The following is an 18,631-nucleotide window of genomic DNA, read 5'->3' as shown; positions in this document are numbered from 1 at the left end:
CATATAAATACCACATGCACACAAGCCCATTAATGAGCGGACCAGATTGCCACTGAATACTCAAATCTAGGTAACTTCAGAATTGGGAAAACCCACATTCAAAAGACTTGAATTTTTTCCCAGATTCTTTGGTTCCAAGATCAACTAAGCAATGGCACAAACTGACAGGGGGAAAAATCATAAATCAATAAGCAAAACAATGAAAAGAGCTGGTGTAATAACCAAAATGGAAGGTTCTGAGAGAGACCGAACAGAGAACACATACATCTCAGGCGGTGAAAGTGAGGTGGGCTATAAAAATAAAAAATAAAATAAAAAATAAATAAATAAAATAATAATAAAGTGAGGTGGGCTGCAGGTCCTGGGGGCGGCTGGCAGCAGTGAGAATTTTACTGGGTACTTACCTGGCTTTTGAACATTGTTCACAGAACTTTTTAAAACTGAAATACAAACTCATTCGGGTTTTTTTGGCAACAAATCAGTGAAGCAACGTAAGTCTTTCTGATACAAATGAAACCCAGGACGCCTTGCAGAGGAGCGCCAGCTGCGTCCCAGCCAGGCCTGCGGCATGGGGAGACCGGGCTGTGGTGACGGGAGCCCCGCAGTGATGTGGGCATCCACAGCCCACACTCCCTCTGCCTCCGGGGAAATGCACTCCGCTCCTCGTGCTGGCTGACATTAGCCTGTGTTCGTCTGTCCTTTCTCAGCACACTGATAAAAACCTTCCTCTTTCCCAATCTAGGTTGGAGGCCAGGCATGGAAGTGAAAGGAAGTGAAGAGTCAATGGGACCGCCATACCAGCCATAAAGATAACGGGGAAGGTGCTTATGGAGGGACACAGGCTCACTCCCCAGTTGTCAGGACACCGATACGCTCATTTTGGGTGTTCTGTCCACTTCCAGGGCGCCCCACCTTGCTGCTGGCACTCCTTACAATGGTTGGCCTACGGGGATGGGTGCCATGCCAATAATATTTGCTTTCTCTGCCAGTTCCTACTATTTCAGAGGAAAGAAACAGCACCAGGGATGAAGTGGGCACTACATCATGGAACCCACAGGCTGTTTCCACAGAGGCTGTTTGTACCTTTACCAAAACAGCGCGGGCGGAAGGAAAGCTTGCTTCTCTGCCAAACGTCCAGACACGTACGTTTACTAAACAACGGCTACGCACTTGAAAACAGACCGAGGTGCTTGTTCAAACGGGCCCCAGGGCCCAACGCGGCCCCCAGGAAGAGCAGGGGTCTCGCATGACCATGTAAGTACAATTTCAATTCTCTCCATTCTCAGTTTACAAATCATCTTCAGTGACTGTGACCTCAATGTTTCTATTAGAAATTGATGCAATAGAAGTTCCGTTAACCTTTATAAACATGTTTACAGAGCTTTTTTCCTCTCCCCAGTGTTGAACTTCTCACCACTTCAAACCTCAGAGAAGGGGGTGGGGGGTCACTGGAGGAATGACATCACAGAGGACTTTGCTAAATTAAATCTGATAAAATTTAATTTTCATCAAATTAAATTTCCCTTTATTTTTGGTTTATTTTAATTTAAAAATAATGTTAAGATACAGGAAGCACACGGTTCCAATAACACATGCATTTATTTAACGTTTGTTTTTGTCTTCTGGGCACTGGGGTTGGTCAGGGGACAAAAACTGAATGAGGACCAGGCCTTTGTGCCACTCCAGTCCAGCAGGTGGAGACACCAAAGAACCAATGGGCGTAACTGAGTGGCTTGTGTGCCAAATTAGGATGAATCCTGTGGAAAGAGTAAAAGCGAGAACGAGAGGGGCAGGGAGTGGACGGTTGCAATACTAAATAGCACAGTCACAGGAGGCTCCACTGGGAAAGCGACGTTTGAGCAAATGCTGGGAGGTGGAGGAGTTAACCATCCAGACACGAGAGCGGAGCATTTTGAGCACAGAGAGGGGACAGCCAGTGCGAGCAGGAGCAGGAGCAGAAGCAGGAGCAGGCCTGCAGCATGTGAGGGACCACAGGAGGCCCGGGTGCATGAAGGGAGGGGAGTCGGATATGAGGTCAGAGAGGAAACGAGATAGGAGATTAAAAACTATTGTAAGTACTCTGGGAAAATGGGAAACCATTGTAGGCTTTGGGGCAGCAAAGTGGCATGACCTGACGTTCTCCAAGGGAGGTCAGAGAGGAAACGAGATAGGAGATTAAAAACTATTGTAAGTACTCTGGGAAAATGGGAAACCATTGTAGGCTTTGTGGCAGCAAAGTGGCATGACCTGACATTCTCCCAGGGTGCCAAGACCACACGGGGCGAAGGCCGAGGCTGGGGCACCTGTAAGAGGTGGGCCGAGGACCACAGGCAGAGGGAGTGGGGACTCAGACCACAGTGGCGGCCATAGGGATGGTAAGAAGCTGTCTGCGTCTCACATGAGAGGATTCCGGAAAATGTATGTAGATCCCTCCTCCAAGGGGGTGGCGCATAGCCCTGCACCCTTCAGGGTGGCTGTGCACAGTGACTTCCCTCCACAGAGGACAGGAGTGCGGGGACGGTCACTCCACAGTGCTCCCTGCCCTGGCTCCTCCCTGGGCCACTGGCCTCACCAGTCTCCCCTGCTGCTACATGTTAGATTTGAACCTTCTGGTCATTTCCCCATGCTTTGCTTTTTGGATTGCTTGTTCTTTTACAGTACTTTGATTTTGCAGTTTTGGCTTATGAGGGAGTTTGCGCAACATGGATCCAAAAATGCTTTTGCTTACACCACTTCTGATAATTAAAAACAGACACGATGTAAGTATCAATGCCGACTACTTCAGAACAAACTCAAACACACAAGTTGTGAAAAGTGAAAAGGAAATTTTATCTTAATCTTGCAAAAAAAAAATATATATATATATATATATATATATATATATATATATGTGTGTGTGTGTGTTTGTGTGTGTGTGTATTTATATATGTTGTATAACATTTTATAAGATTGGTTTCTAAAAGAAGCAATAGTAATTCTTATTAGGTAGTAACCTTTGCATTTAATTGTATTTTCTCTCTTAAAATTATATACATTCCTCCTTAATTGTTGCATTTTTCTGACAAATTTGATCAGTATATATTGTCAATCTAGATAAGGGAGCCCTCAAAAAGCTAGTTTTCCTACTTTGCATGTAGGTTTCATAGTAAAGGCCCCTCAAGTAAGAAAGTTATTCTTGAAACAGAACCAATATATATATATATCTTGATATGGCATATATACATATATATCTGTGTAAAAAAAAAAAAAGAAAGTTATTCTACAGGTAGGTTAAAAAAAAAAGTACTTTACTTTTGCAGTAATTAAATGTATATCTTCAGAGAATATAAATGATTTATCATATTTCACTATTATGGATCAACACAGGTTACACACACTCCCGTACTTACTGAAACGATTTGTTTGGTTAGCACAGTCTCTCGCATTTTACAGAAAACAATGTGGAGCTTTCTAGCCGATAAAGACCAGGCAGATTGTTTCATTTTAATGCTAAGACTGAGGTTGTTTGCTGATTTAAACTTAAAACTACAATTGCCTCACTATATGCAATTTAAAAAAAAAAATCTACTACAATTTTGTGCACACTTAAGAAATCATAAATCCTAATATTTGTTCTGGACTTCTGTTGCTCATAGCAACAGAATTAAGCCTGCTATGGAATGGAATAAGGAGTCTGTTCTGGATTAAAGACGACTCCACGTCTGCCTCCAAATATAGGCTTTGGCAGTTAAATATAGTTACTCTGAACTTTTGTATGTTCTAGCTTTGAACATACAAAAGTTCAGAGACCCTTAAGAAATGTTTTCAATAAGAAATCCTTATCCTAAATGCATTCATACCATTAATACATGAAGGTGGTAGAGAAAAACAATGGTACACAACTTACTACTTTTTCATGCACTCAACTGGTGGTGACCTACCTGACGTGACTTAGAGACCACAATGTTTTACGTAGCCAGAGCGCTCTCTCTCTGAGGGGAGCTGGCATGTTTTACACATCTCTGTGGGACCCCACACAGGGATGAGCCCTAACACAGCAGGCCGGAATGGGGCCGGGTAGCTGCAGAGCAGGAAGAACCATGCCTCTGGCAAGTGCAAGTTCATAACCACCGTTTCTCCGGGTTAAAGGAGCCACTGCACGCCCAGGGGATGCTCCTGGTCACAACCCTGGACTTTCACCAACAGCGGCAACTGCTGACAGCTCCACGCCCCCAGGTCTGACCCCGCCCCCTGCTGAACCACCAGCACTGCCTTGGTTTGAGGTGTGTGATCACTTTCAATCTGGAGATTGCCACAGCCCGCCCAGCCTGACGTGAAGGGGACAGGATCTCCGCAGAACAGGCATGGCAGCAGGCCACCCAGATGGAGTGGTCAGATTAGCGATTAACCGTGAACTTGCCGAGTATAGAACCTAAGATGGAAGCTGGAACCGTGATGCCATTCCTCAGAGGAAACCGATAAATTCTGAATTTCCCATTTATGTGGAACAGCTGTAGCTTTGTCTCTACAGAGGAGTGTGTGGTAAATCTCTTAAGCATTGCTAAATTCACTCTCACTGCTGTATCGGGAAGAATTAACACACATCAAAGGAGACAGAAACACATTTCAGATGAAATAAAATGCCATGTCCTTACTCTTGTGTAAAGTCCTGGTTAGCTAAGGAAGAAAAAAGAAAATTCCTTTTAGAGCACTTTATGCTTCTGATGGTATAGAATCAACAGTTTTGGAAGCTTAATGCCTATTTATCAAGAGACCAGAACTCACTGAATTCTAACTTGTCGAGAATTCTGTAAGAATGAGAGTTCCGTTTTCAGGTCCATGGTCTTAAATGCATCTCCTCTTTTAAGGACCCTAGTAGTTTCAAAGATGCACTAAAAAGCAGAGTAACTTGTATTTTCATCACTTTTGACAACATGGAGCTTTTTATCATTAAAAGCATACCTACTCCAGGCTATGTTTTTGAGATAAACAAGCTCTTCAATGGCTACCTTCCAGGGTAGCCATCATTATCAGGTTACTGGGTCTTAATCTCAATGAGTGGAACACCACAGGGCAACACTCTCAAATTGCTCACTGAGCCAGATCAGGACAGTCCTAGAAAAGGCTAGAACTTTAAAAGCATTTGACTAGGGTTATCCATAGTTAGTTATGACATAGCCAATGTGTACACCTCCTTCTTTCCACCATCTTCACTGCCCGGCAGGAGCCAAACCAACACTTCCTTAGAAGCCACAGTGATTCACGCCCTGGATGACTTGTCACATCTGGAGGTGAGAAGGGTAGGGTTAAACCCCTCTTCCTCTTCCTACAAGATCAAAGGCATCCAAAATTACCCACTGCTTCGCTGTCCTGGAAATATTTAAAATGCTACTTTGGTCGAGTCCCAAAGTATTACATCACCCTTTGAGTTGACAACAGACTGGTAGAAAAAAAAGACAAGAACAGTGGAAAAAAATGAACGTCCCAAGTGAACAGTCCATCTTTTAGAGCCATTTTCCACCTACAAACGTCATCCATTCCCGATTCCACTGCCACTTTGAGGCTGATGACACCAAAGCCATATGTCAACACAGATCTCTAAGCTCCAGACCCATTCCGCCAGCTATGTAGTGAACATCCTCACTGGGTTTTCTCTCCGGAAACTCTCCCGAAATAGGTCTACATATTTCCCCAGAACTTGCTCTTTTCCCCTTTCCCCTTCCTCGTCTACCCTCTCATCCAAACCAGAAACCTAGGGGCCATCTTTGACTTTTCCCTCTGCTGTATCCCTAAATATTATCCAGCTCAGGTGCCAGTCTGGTTTCATCGATTGTCTGAACCTGCCATCTCCACCAATCTTCGCTGCCTCAAATCCATCCTCGAGAAAGTAACCACTTAGGACCTAGTATGTATTAGGCCCTGATGTTGACACTTGATATAAAAATTATCTAATTTATAATTTATAGTCTTCACAAAAACAATGAGATAGGCAGGATCATTATTTCTCTATTTTATAAATACGGGAATTAATTCAGAATCCTCTGTCCAAGAACCCACAGTTAATCAGCAGCAGAGCCAGTACTTAACATAGGATCAGAGCCCACATTCTCAAATAGCATTCCACACTGCAAAAGTTTGTCAAATTTGAAAGAAGACCCCTAACACTGATACTCAAAACTTCATATACCCATCCCACTGATCTTCAAACAACTGCGCAATATAAGGATTTACAAACAAAACAACACAGTAGTTTAAAGCTTTGCAGAGAAGGCAGTAAAAGCAGTGAGCGAGGGCTCAGATCAGGAGTGAAGCTGCCTCGAGTCCCACCCAGGCTCTGCCTCAGAGGAGCTGGGTTTTCTTTGTTACTTTTTTATTCCCTCAGAACTTCAGTTTTTGTGTCTGTGAAATAAAAAGCATGATACCCCGCATTCTGTAGGGTACATATGGATATTAAATAGTATAATGCTTGTAAAACCCTTAATAAAGATTTAAGAAATACCAACACCAGTACATAAAGAGCATAAAAGCAATCGAAGAAACAAACTACAAAAACAGAAAGCATTACTTACAGAAGCCAGTAACCGGCCGTCCTCCTTCATAGCGAGATAGCGGTTGGCACACACTCCTTTGATAGACACGACCCCTCTCTCTTCTGCTTGAAGTTGTAGTTTGACTAGAAGTAATGGGGAAAATTGACCTTTGTAGCATCATAGGAAAAGCAGCCAACTATATGCAATATAAAAACAGGAGACACCCCAGCAACCAGGGAGTCCACTCTGGAAGACTGTTGGGGGGGGGAGGGGCCGGGAAGAGGAGGGGGCAGATATCAATTAAATTCTACGAGGGTGAGATGCAGGTCCACTAGAGGGGAGCGCCTCCTGACCCCCTTTTCACTACAGTGTCAGAGAGTAGAGGAGTGACAGAGTGGAGAATTCTTTCCTTTTATGTGCAATTAGCCTCTACTTGGCTAGATAACTGCTTAATTTTTTAAAGCAGATTATAGGAAAATAAAAAGTAGATATTACTTTAGTATAATGCTAATGTCACCTAGACAAGGCATGTAGTTAATTCAAATAAAAATTAAGTTAATATTTTCTGTTTTGCCCCTCTTGCACATTTCCAATTAGAATTCTCCGGCCTAGAACAGCATTCCCCAAAATGTACTTGGCTAACAGAGGTTACATAAAAAAAAACGGTCTGTGGAGCCAAATAAATTTACGAAACAACTGTGTTGTTTATAAGAAAAGTACTTTAGACACAAACATCCAGGCAACTTGAACGTAAAATGTGGGGAAAAATACAAAATGCACACCCTCAATGTAAGAATGCTGATATGGCTATTTTAAAATCAAATAATGTAGACTTCACGGCAAGAAATATAACTAAAGAGAAGTGTTATTTCATGATAAGAGGGTCAGATACATCAAGAAGACATCATAATCTTAACTGAGTAGCACCTCTTAATAGAATTCTGAAATATCTGAAACAAAAATTGACTGAAAAAATAAGAATATAGAATATGTGAATAACATTATCAACTAACTTGACCTGACTTTTTAAAATTTTATTTCAGATCAGGTATGTTTCATTCACCTGAGACTTTTTTTTAAAAAAAAAAAATTTTAAATTGATTTTTAGAGAGGAAGGGGGGGAGAGAGAAACATTCATGTGAGATCTAAACATCAATCAGCATGGCCCTACCAGGGATGGAGCCTGTAACCCAGGCATGTGTCCTGATTAGCAATCTTCAGTGCATGGGCGATGCCCAACCAACTGAGCCACACAGGCCAGGGCTCACCTGAGACTATTTTCCTTTTAGCATCATAGTTGTTTGAAAAGTATGCTAAAATGTTAACCCTGCCCCCATAGCAAGCTATCCAATGCTTATTTGCCTAGTGCAGTGTTTCCCAACCTTCTCTCATGATGAGAATCACCTGGTGGAGTTATTAAAACACAGATTCCTGAATCCCAACTAAGAAGTGCTAAACTAGAATTTTTGAGAACATATAGGTAAAATTGCATACCTAACTTAGTGCTCTGTATATAAAATCTGTCTTAGAGTACTAGTTAAGTATACAATTTTACCTATATGTTCCCAAAAATTCTAGTTTAGCACTTCTTAGTTGGGATTCAGGAATCTGTGTTTTAACAACTCCACCAGGTGATTCTCATCATGAGAGAAGGTTGGGAAACACTGGTAGTGGACTTGAATTGTTCAACTAAATTAAATTCAGCTGAAAAGTTCTTTCATGATGTCAAAGTCACCATGATGTTAAGATGGGCTCTGGTTCTGAACTATTGGTGCTCATGGTTCCTTTATTTATTTTTAAACAATTTGAGATATAATTCACATTGGATATAACCTTGTTGCCCAATCAATGAAGTCTCACCCACATTGCCTGTAACCAGTAACCATGATATCCTTTCTTATTTCTTTTGACTACTTCCCCGTGTAATCTTTGTCCTACCCAATACAAGCAGCGGCTCATGGGGTGTGCAGAACAGATTTTTGTGGATGACCTGCTGCACTCCCATGCTGCCAGCTTTATCGGAATAAATACTCATATATGATTCAACTCTGCTCAGCTGGCTCAAGTAGTGACAGGCAGTCTGGACCCACTGGCTATCCGATTCATTATCACCAATCCTGGAAATCCGCCTGTGGCTGGTCTCTCCTGTCCACCCCGCAGTCTGGATGGGAACCTCCCCACACTCTGCATGGCCTGCTTCCTCTGCTCAGTGTCACACCGTCTCTGTCGGGCCCTCCCTGCCCAGGGGCTTCCTGAGGGCAAGGAACTGAGCTGTCCAACTCTGTATGTGGTTCTCACGTGCCAGGCACACAGGAGCATCTAGGGCACATGTGTCAAACACAAGGCCCGCGGGCCAAATCCAGCCCGCCAGGCCTTGCAATGTGGCCCGCACTGCGCTGTCATCACTGCACTCCGCTGTCAGTTTATGACATTGTCAGTTTATGACTGTTCAGTAAACCATTCGGCCCGCGATTTAGGCTGGATTTTAGATTTTGGCCCCTTCTCTGATTGAGTTCGACACCCCTAATCTAGGGAAGCTCCTGAGGATGAAAAGCAGGTTGAATGGGAAAATAAATGTGGATGAAAATGGGCCACAAGCTAACCTGACAAGCTCAGGGAAGGTCTGCATGGTGGCTTTGCAAACTCAGTAACCACAAAGGATGGTCTGCAATGAAAACGTCATAACTAAAAACAGTTTATGGCTGGTAGTCATGTCCTAGGCTAGAATCTTCCCTGACAAAATCAGGGAAGATTTACAGAATGTTACCCCGCATTCTGTAGGGTACATATGGATATGAAATAGTATAAATGCTTAGTGTAAAACTGGCTGTCCGGGTTCATTATCACCAACTCTGGAAATCCGCCTGTGGTTTTACCTTAACTGAGCCTGTCGATTAGTCTTTTGAGTATCTACCTTCACACACCTTTGGAATGTCTGGATAACTTCCCTTACTCCAGACCCCTCAAGGCACAACCAAGGCACCATTGCAGAGACTGCCAATCCTCTTGTTATTTCATCATGTTATTTGTTGACTATTCACTATCTTGTATCATTTTACTTTTTATCTAATTCCAGAGGTTTCCTGCTTTGCTTTTTCTTGCCTCCCTAATCTATCGCCAATGAATTTCATGTAACCTACTTATGTCTCCTCTTTTGATTGTAATGTATAAAATCAGGTGCAAAACTGCCATCTTCTAGAGCTTTATCTCAAATGTGTTGAGATTTTACTCCTGGTAACTGTTGACAGTTTGGCTCAAACACATACAAATTACTTATAGGGTTGCATGTTTCTTATGTTAACACAGCTAAAGAAGCAATGTCCTCAGTGTCATGAGACTACAGAAAAGGACACAGGGATGACCAGGTGGAAAGTCTGTCTAGGAGGAGTGAGGTCTAGGCTAACTTCTGAAGGCCAAGTAGGAGATAGTCTAATGAACAAGGTCCAGGGTAAGGAGACCCGGGGATGGTACTGCAGGCAGAATAACATCCCAGGATTGAGGCACATACCAGCCATGCTTGTTCTACACAGCCAGGTCCGGGGCAGCCAGAGCCATCAGCATAATCCAGCCTGAGTAAATACAGGCCCAGTAATCCAATTTCCTCTCCAATCAGTTACAAGGGAGAAAAAAAGGCTGGGAGGAGGACCCGAGACTAAAATGGCTTAAAGCACACATATTTGAAAAGGCAAAGCTGAAGTATTTAAGGATGCCTAGCAGTGTGATGAAACTTAAATTCAAATAAGTGATTAAAATAAAAACCTGTACACTTTTATATGGGAGGCAGGGACCAGGATTGGGACAGGGGACACAGGCATTGGGGCTGTGGGCAAAAGTTCCATTTTCTTTCTTTCTTTCTTTTTTAAAAAATTATTTTTATTGATTTCAGAGAGGAAAGGAGAGGGAGATAGAGATAGAAACATCAATGATGAGAATCATTGATAGGTTTCTTCTTGCACACACCCCACAGGGATCAAGCCCGCAACCCAGGCATGTGCCCTTGACCAGAATAGAACCCAAGACCCTTCAGTTCACAGGCTGATCTCTATCCACTGAGCAAAACTGGCTAGGACTCTTTCTTTTTTTTTTTTTAAGAAGGAGACTAACACTCAGCTTGCTATTTCAGTTATGTGCTACTAGGTATTTTATTTTTTTAAAATATTTTTATTTATTAAAAAATATTTTTATTGATTTCAAAGAGAGATAGAAACATCAATGATAAAGAATCATTGATTGACTGTCGCCTGCATGCCCCCATCTGGGGATGGAGCCTGAAACCTGCTCATGTGCCCCAACCAGGAATCAGACCCTGACTTTCTGGTTCATAGGTCAATGCTCAACCACTGGACCATACCAACGGGGCCAAAAGTTCTATTTTCTGACCAGAGTTATGGTTACAAGAATGTTCACTTTTAATAATTCATTAAAGTACAAATCTGTTTTATGTGATTTCTGTATTTATGGTGTATTTTACATTTTTAAGTTTAAAAAAAATTTAAAGGACTACACTAAAGACCAAAAATAAATGGGACTTAGACAAGATTTCACCCGGGTCATTTCAGCAAGCTGGAGACCACCCACTATACTCAGTTTATGGATGCACAAAAGTTCAACAATTTTGATAAACAAAGACTTCTGGTGGCTTTCTAATGTTGATATTAAATCCAGTAAGAGATGAAAATAAAAAATAGTGTACTTTTTTTTTCCTGTTGCAGCATAAAAACAAAAGCAGTCAAACAACACAACTAATCTCATCATTAGGCAAGATCTTAGCAGTCAATTAGTTCCATCATTACACAATTACATCTTAAGTCCCATCTGCAATATCCCTGAGAAGTAGTTGTATTAAGTTTTAGTTGAAAATCCCCAGCAAATGAGAATTTACTGTCTCTTCAAAGCGACAGAGGATATGTAAGCAAAGGCGTGGAGACTCCGATCACCATAAGTAAACCACTCACATGTTCAAGTGCTCAGATCCCTGGCACGCGACACATGCAGTGACACAGTATAACCCAAAAGCCAAGTTATTATTTCAATGTTACCGCCGTGGCTCAAAACAGAACTCCTTTTTTGGAATTTTCTTCAGAAGTTGCATGGTTTCTTTTCAAATATGCTCAAGGATGATGGATCTTGAAATCCAAGTACCAGATTGTAAGAACTGAAAAAGACTTCAGGCAGTGTCCAGCGCCCTCTCCTCATTTACAAATAAGGAAACCGACATCTAGAGAGGTTTGTCCCTGGTGAAAAACACAGACTTTGGAAACAGTAAAGTCAGCATTTCCAAGGACGGTGAATACTTTTATTCATTCGTTCAATAAACATGTACTAGTGACAGCTATGGGCCAGGACCTGTGCTTAGCGATAGGAACCACAGAGGAAAACACAGCATCTTCTTGAAGAACACCCAGTGTTGCTGAGGAGATGAGGATGGCACACGGGTAAATAACTGGACAGGTTCAGTACTGTGCCACCAGAGAGGTGTACACAGCTATTGTGAGCACTCATAATGTACACCTAACCCAGCCCCGGAGACGGAAGGCTTCCTAGGATCAGCGACAATGAATGGAGACTGAAGGAATCCGCAGGAGTTTGTCAGGAAAGGAGAGAGTAAAACAACAAAGGACCTTAAATGTACAACTTCCAAAGGAGAAGAACAAGGAAGCCACGCACCCCAGGAGCAGCAGGTCCTCAGGGGTGGTGAGCACAGTGTGAGGGTGGAAGAGGGCAGCAGGGACCCAAGAGGCTCTGCATACATGTTAAGGAGTCTGATGTGTGAGAAGGGATGGGAGGATGAGAGTATCTAGGGAAACAGCTGGGATGGAGAGAAGGGAACAAAGGGAATGAGGGAGGGAAAGGTGAAGAATGAGTCCAAGTCTCTGTGACTCAACACTGAGACATTATGCCAGGCCGGTGTGGCTCAGTGGTTGAGCACTGTCCTATGAACCAGGAGGTCACGGTTCAATTCCTAGTCAGGGCACATGCACGGGGTTTCAGGCTCATCCCCAGTAAGGGGTGTGCAGGAAGCAGCCGATCAATGATTCTCTCTCATCTTTGATGCTTCTCTCTCCCTTCCTCTCTGAAATCAATAAAAATATGTTACAAACAAACAAACCCCACCAGGGACATGACGGAGACAGGAAACCCAGGAGGAGGACAAGTTGGCAGGAGAAGACAATAGATGTGTTCCAATGAGACACACTGAAGTCTGTGGAAAGTACAGGTAGAGATTTCCAAAACACCGGAATCCAGAGCTCAAAAAAGAAAACTATGCTAAAAAGATTGGGTGATGACGGCAAACTGACTGCCCTGGGCACACAGGCGACACCGAGCCCAAACAGGGAGATACAATGGTTGCAGAGTGTGTGGCAGACGCAAATTCAGGGGCAAAGGCTCCTGGGAGCACCAACATCTACGGAGGGAGAGCCTGGAACGGAGTGGTCAGTCAGCTCGGGCCCCTGCAGGAAGGCCTGGGTACACACAACCGAGAACTGCATATACATTGATTTGGAAACTAATGGACAAAATTGTTTTTCTCTGCCGATGGTAGTTTTCTACATTAAATATCAAGAGCCTAAATGCAATGTGGTATTCTGGATTGGATCCTGGGATACAAAAGGACATTGGTGAAAGAGGTGGTGAAATCCAAATAAAGTCTGTAGTTAACAGTAATGTACCAGTATTAGTTGTTTTTGTTTTTTAGTTTTGACCAACGTGCCAAAACAAAGTGCCATTATGTAAGAAGCTAAGCTTTGGGAAAGCTGGGTGAAGGGGATGGAAATAAAAAAAAATTGAAAATGTACAGCTGATTTTTGTCCAAGAGAGAGCTTTTACAAACAATTCCAATCCATTAAAAACTTACAGAAACCAATTTCCTCCAATCTCACCTCTTCTGGATTTCATACATCTAGTCCCCAAAGGCACGTTTGGGCGGGCTGAGCTGCAGACCAGAGCAAGCGTGACAGCCGGATACGGAGGGCATCAGACGACCCTGGTCCTTCTAACACCGCTGCCGTTTAAGAACGGCAAAGGTTTCTACATCTATGGCGGCATCAGAAAATAGACTGATAACCAGAAAGAGGGAAAGACATTCGGCATCTTGTGATGTTCCAGACCCTCCAGGGGGTCAGGGCAGAGCAAGGTCAGGGCAGAGCTGCCCACGGGAAACAGAACTTCAAAGACAGAGAGAAAGGAAACACTCCGCTGTAGCATCACAGCAGGTTGGCAGGTAGAGGAAAGGCCTCCCGCCCTCTTCCTGCAGCTGCCGGGCCCCCGAGGGCACTTCCTGGCCTGCTTCGCGGGGATCCTGCCATTCGGGCGGGACAATTCCCGCAGCCGTTGGCAGGGGCACTGTCTGGCCAGGACAGCTGCAATGCTGACACTCGGGTGCCTGGACCTCAGGACCCCGCATTGTTGCCACAAAGCAGGAGGGAGCGCAGGCATCTGGAACTATCAGCTTCCTCCCACATGTAACACTGTACAAGTGTTAAAGGGCCTTTTCTTCCCAGAGGCCAGCCGCTGGACGAATGCTTCTATAAATAAGTCGGCCATGAAGTCGTTGAAATGGACACCAGACTGGTGGCTGCCAGAGGCGGCGATGGGGGCATGATGTGGCCACGAAAGGGCAGCCTCGCGGCCCTCGCGGTGGCGGTTCTGCACCTCGCCCGCCCGATGTCGACACCCCGGCCGTGATGTGATGCCATCGGACTGCGAGATGTCACAACTGGGGCAGAGGGGAGCGGGATCTCGCTGTGGTACCTCTCACAAGTGCGCGTGAACCTACCATTGCCGCAAACTTTAAAAAATTAATTACTAAATGTCAGCCAACTGACGTTCAAAATCTGACCTAGTTTACCAACTAACGTTTGAAATGCATGTTTGAGAGACACAGAAGTTCTGGAGAGGAAAGAATACAAACTAATGTAAAGAAGACAGGCTGCTCCGGGTAATATTTTTACCGTGACTCCAGTTTCCAAGGTAGCCTCTGAACACGTCCCCCAGGAGGCGAGGGCAAGGGGGCAGAGGAAAGAAGGATGAAGCTCAAACTTCACTTCTGCACCTGTTTGTCACATTATTGAAGAATTAGGTGGTGGAAGGGGGATGTGTAAAGACAAGACAAAAATGTGTTTTGTGCCTCTGATAGCTGAATGACTACAGGTGGTTATGTTATGTTTTTCACTAGCAAACAGCTCCAGACGGCTCCGGTGCCCCCGGAACAGGTGATCACTGCCCATCTCCCTGGATTTCTTACACTGTTTCCTGAATAAACAGGCCCTCCAGCCCCGCGGACAGGAATCTGTGCCGCGTTTGAGCCATCTTGAGCATCCTGGACAGAAGGTGGGAGCCCCAGGAGTGAGAGGACCGCTGTGTTGTCTGCGGAGACCAGCACAGACAGGCCTGGGAGGGAGTCGTATCCTGGTACGGAACAAAGCGTGGGATGCCTGACCTTCAGGCAGGGCTGGCCACTGCTAGAAGCTGAGAAATGCTTTCACTGAAAAACAACTCCCGAGGCTTTTCCATCTCAGTTCTATGTACAAATCAATTCTAGAAGCATCCTTACCCACCCCTTTGGTCTGTCTCAGAGTAAATGGACTTCAGCATGCAAGGAACTGTGGAGATTCTTGTGCGAAAAGTGGGGTAACAAGCTCCACGGCCTACAGGGGCCATGCCCCAGGGTCATGCAGCCTGGAGCAGCCTGGGGACAGGACCCAGAGGAGCAGGGGGCAGTGGGGTCTGTGCTCAGCTGCAGAACACACACACCAGCCCATGGGCCACCACCACTCAGCACCGGCCTAGGACAGAGATTTAAACTAACACACACATTCCCTCTCTCTCTCTCTCTCTCTCTCTCTCTCTCTCTCTCTCTCTCTCTCTCATACACACACACACACACACACACACACACACACACACACACAGTCTGTGATGGAAATCTGCCCGGAATACCCTGAAATGAGAAGCAGCTCAGATCAAGACAACAAACAAAATATAAGCTGCCTCAAGCAAGCATCCGGCATGCCCACGCGATGGAGGGCGGCCTGCCTGCAGCCTCCCGCTGCCACTTCTTTCTGTCCTTTGGCAATGCTTCTTGGATGCCTGCGAGAGCCTGAGTTTTCTCTCCAACGTAGCTCCCGGCGGCGATAACGCAACCAGCTTGGTTGGCCGCGCACCGAACCCTGGGGGTGAACGCCAACTCAACGGGCTGTTTGTGTTCCCGGCACTTCCCTCTGGATCAAGGAGTTCCCATTCATCTACAAAAATCACACAATTCAGGCAGCTCCAGAACAGAAAACAGAGCCACAAGTGTGTGCCCAGAAAGGAGGAACTGGGGTGGGAGAGAGTTAGGGCCCAGGGAAGGGAGAGGGCAGCTGCCCAGTGTTCCAGCCATTGAACGGCACATTCTCGGTCATTCGATTTGACTGGGAAAATCATTAGGAAAAGACCTTTCGGAGCCGGCTGAAGACAAGAGCGGTTTTTGCTTGACTCTCATGAAAGGAGCCGGGCAGCGTGTCCCTCATCAATGACGGGCATGACTGCAGCCTCTGCTCTGGAAAACCCTGGCTCCAGCCAAGAGCTCAAGGCCCATCTCCAAGCCTGCCGAGGAGGCCCTCCCAAGGAAAACTCCCCCGGGCACCCGCGTGGCAGAGCCGCCTGCTCCGGAGCCTGGAACAGCTCCTCCGCCTGCCAGTCGCCAGGAAGGAGCAGGGACTGCCCTCCGCCGCGCTGAGAATCCAAGGGGATAAAACAGGGTCTCGGTGAGACGGGATCACTGCTCTAGCCCAGAACGCAGCTGCGGCGAAGTCCAAGTTAATAAAGCTACGTGGACCACTCGGAGTTCAGTTCTTTAAAACAGGGCGCTTGACACTGGGGCTGGAAGCCGGTGGGGCGGGAGATGCTTTGGAAATGCCTGCAGTTTCCTTACAGAGTGTCCCACACGCTGAGGCTGCGCGCCGTCACGGGTCTCACAACAAGACAATGCCTTCGGAATGGAAATGAACAGCATCAAAACCAAGCCTGGGAACCTCGGCATATCCTCACACTTCCGGAGTGAATGCCTTTCTGTGTCTGTCTGTCTCACCTGAGCAGGAAGCTAGTCATTCAATGTCCTTCCCGAATTCCTAACGCATCCGTCCACAGAAGAAACAGGCCTTCTCTCCGTGTGGTGTGACCAGCTAGGTCCTCAGTCATCCCACCCTCTGCTGAGAGTCTAGCAAATGTCATAAAAAATATAATTCATGAAACTGTTCTCTATCTCCATTCCATACATAGGGTATAGGACTCTCTTGGTGTTATCCATTTTAGTTTATAAAAGGATGAATTTAACTGAGGTTTTGCTTCTGTTCTCTGTCTAACGAACCCTGAGAGGCACCCCCTGCATGGGGAGCACAGTCCCCAACCACCCATCACAGTGAAGCCAGACTGAACCAGGAGCAGTGCAACGAGCAAAAGACAACTCAAGATTTTGGAAAATGGAGGGGTTCCATTAAAGGGATCTAATTTCTAACCCCCTGAAACATCCAATTCCCCTCACTGCCTACCTAATTCTCAAAAACACAAATAGCAACAACCAATCCCTTCCGCTCTGCATCTATTCTTCAGGATTTTTGCCCTGTGGCCACTTTGGCTCCTCCATTCCCTCTGTGATCTAAGATATTTGCAATGTAGAAGGACTTAGACTCTTGGCTTAGGTACCTTCTCTCCTCATGCTCTGATTCTGGAGGGTGGGTAATATGTGAGAGTGGAATGGCATCTGGAGGGTGGGTGATATGTGATAGTGGAATAGCATCAATATATAAAAGCCTCAGAAACACAAGCAGGAAGGTTAGGTTTCATGCAAGGAGGAACTATAAATAGACTGCCCATTCTTGAAAAGAAATGCATCAGGCTGAAAATGGTGTTTAAAGAAAACTCATCTGAAAGGTACTGCAGGTGTTTGTGTGTAAGATAATAAGGACATGGACTCTGGGGGTGGCACTGAGGGTGCAGAGCCGAGGAATAAACACCAGGGTTTCATGAAGTCTGGATTGGTTTTTTTTTTTTTTTTTTTTTAATGTTTTTATTGATTTTAGACAAAGAGGAAGGGACAGGGAGAGATAGAAACACTAATGAGAAACAGCTCCTGCACTCCCCCTACTGGGAATCAAGCCCTCAACCTGGGCATGAGCCCTGACCAGGGATCGAACCTCTTGGTTCATGGGTCAAAGCTCAACCACTGAGCTAAACCAGCTGGGCTGGATTTGGGCTTTTATTTATTTATTTATTTATTTATTTATTTATTTTTAAAATATATTTTATTGATTTTTACAGAGAGGAAGAGAGAGGGCTAGAGAGCTAGAAACATCGATGAGGGAGAGTTATCGATCAGCTGCTTCTTGCACACCCCTTACTGGGGATGTGCCCACAACCAATGTACATGCCCTTGACCGGAATCGAACCTGAGACCTTTCAGTTCGCAAGCCGACACTCTATCCACTGAGCCAAACCGGTTTCGGCTGGATTTGGGCTTTTAAAACAAAACAAAAAACAAGGAGAAATAAGTTGTGTTTAGGTTTTCCACTTAGAAATATATATATATATATATATATATATATATATATATATATATATATGAAAACTTATGTAGAATAGAAATGGATGAAATTTATGGCCCAGCACCAGCTCCAAGCTCATCAAAGAGAACAGTGAACTGCTCATTTGACTGGAAGTGAAGTTAGTAGATTCAAGTTCACAGAGCAACGTTCACATGAAGGTATTTTCCAGACAGGAGGAACTTGGAGCCGGATGTGGCTGATTTATTTTGGTGGTTCCAGTGAACCCGGCCTCTTGTCAGTCACACCTCAAGTAACTCCTCCCATATTGACTCTAATCTTGGGCCACGGAATTTGATCATTGGAGATTAACAAACATGATGTGAACAGTGCTATGACATTGGAGCTTGTACCTCTGCTCCTGAGATCCAGCCATTATGTAGAGAGGCCAAAGCTAGTTTCATAGGGAGACCACAGGGAGAAAGAGAGTCTCAGGCACCCAGGATGGGAGGTAAGCACATGGCGCCATTTTGAGAATATCTGTTCAATGTATTTCGGTTAAGGAATCAATCATAGGCCTTATTTGGAAAGCCAGTTCCT

At 44.8% G+C, this 18,631-nt stretch overlaps 1 protein-coding gene across 1 annotated transcript in view; it reads right to left on the bottom strand.

Annotated features, from left to right (window-relative positions):
* Positions 1–18,631, bottom strand: part of FGF2 (fibroblast growth factor 2) — a 41,080-nt gene that overhangs the window by 7,410 nt on the left and 15,039 nt on the right. The window contains exon 2 of the mRNA XM_084886755.1: positions 6,549–6,652. Within this exon, the coding sequence (XP_084742881.1) occupies positions 6,549–6,652 (104 nt within the window). The remainder of the gene's footprint in view (positions 1–6,548; positions 6,653–18,631) is intronic.

Source organism: Pipistrellus hanaki (assembly GCF_964339955.1).
Source record: "Pipistrellus hanaki genome assembly, chromosome: 5".
NCBI classification, from domain to species: Eukaryota; Metazoa; Chordata; class Mammalia; order Chiroptera; family Vespertilionidae; genus Pipistrellus; species Pipistrellus hanaki.
The sequence above is the reverse complement of the archived record's forward strand: the minus strand, read 5'-3'. Positions and strand labels throughout refer to the sequence as shown.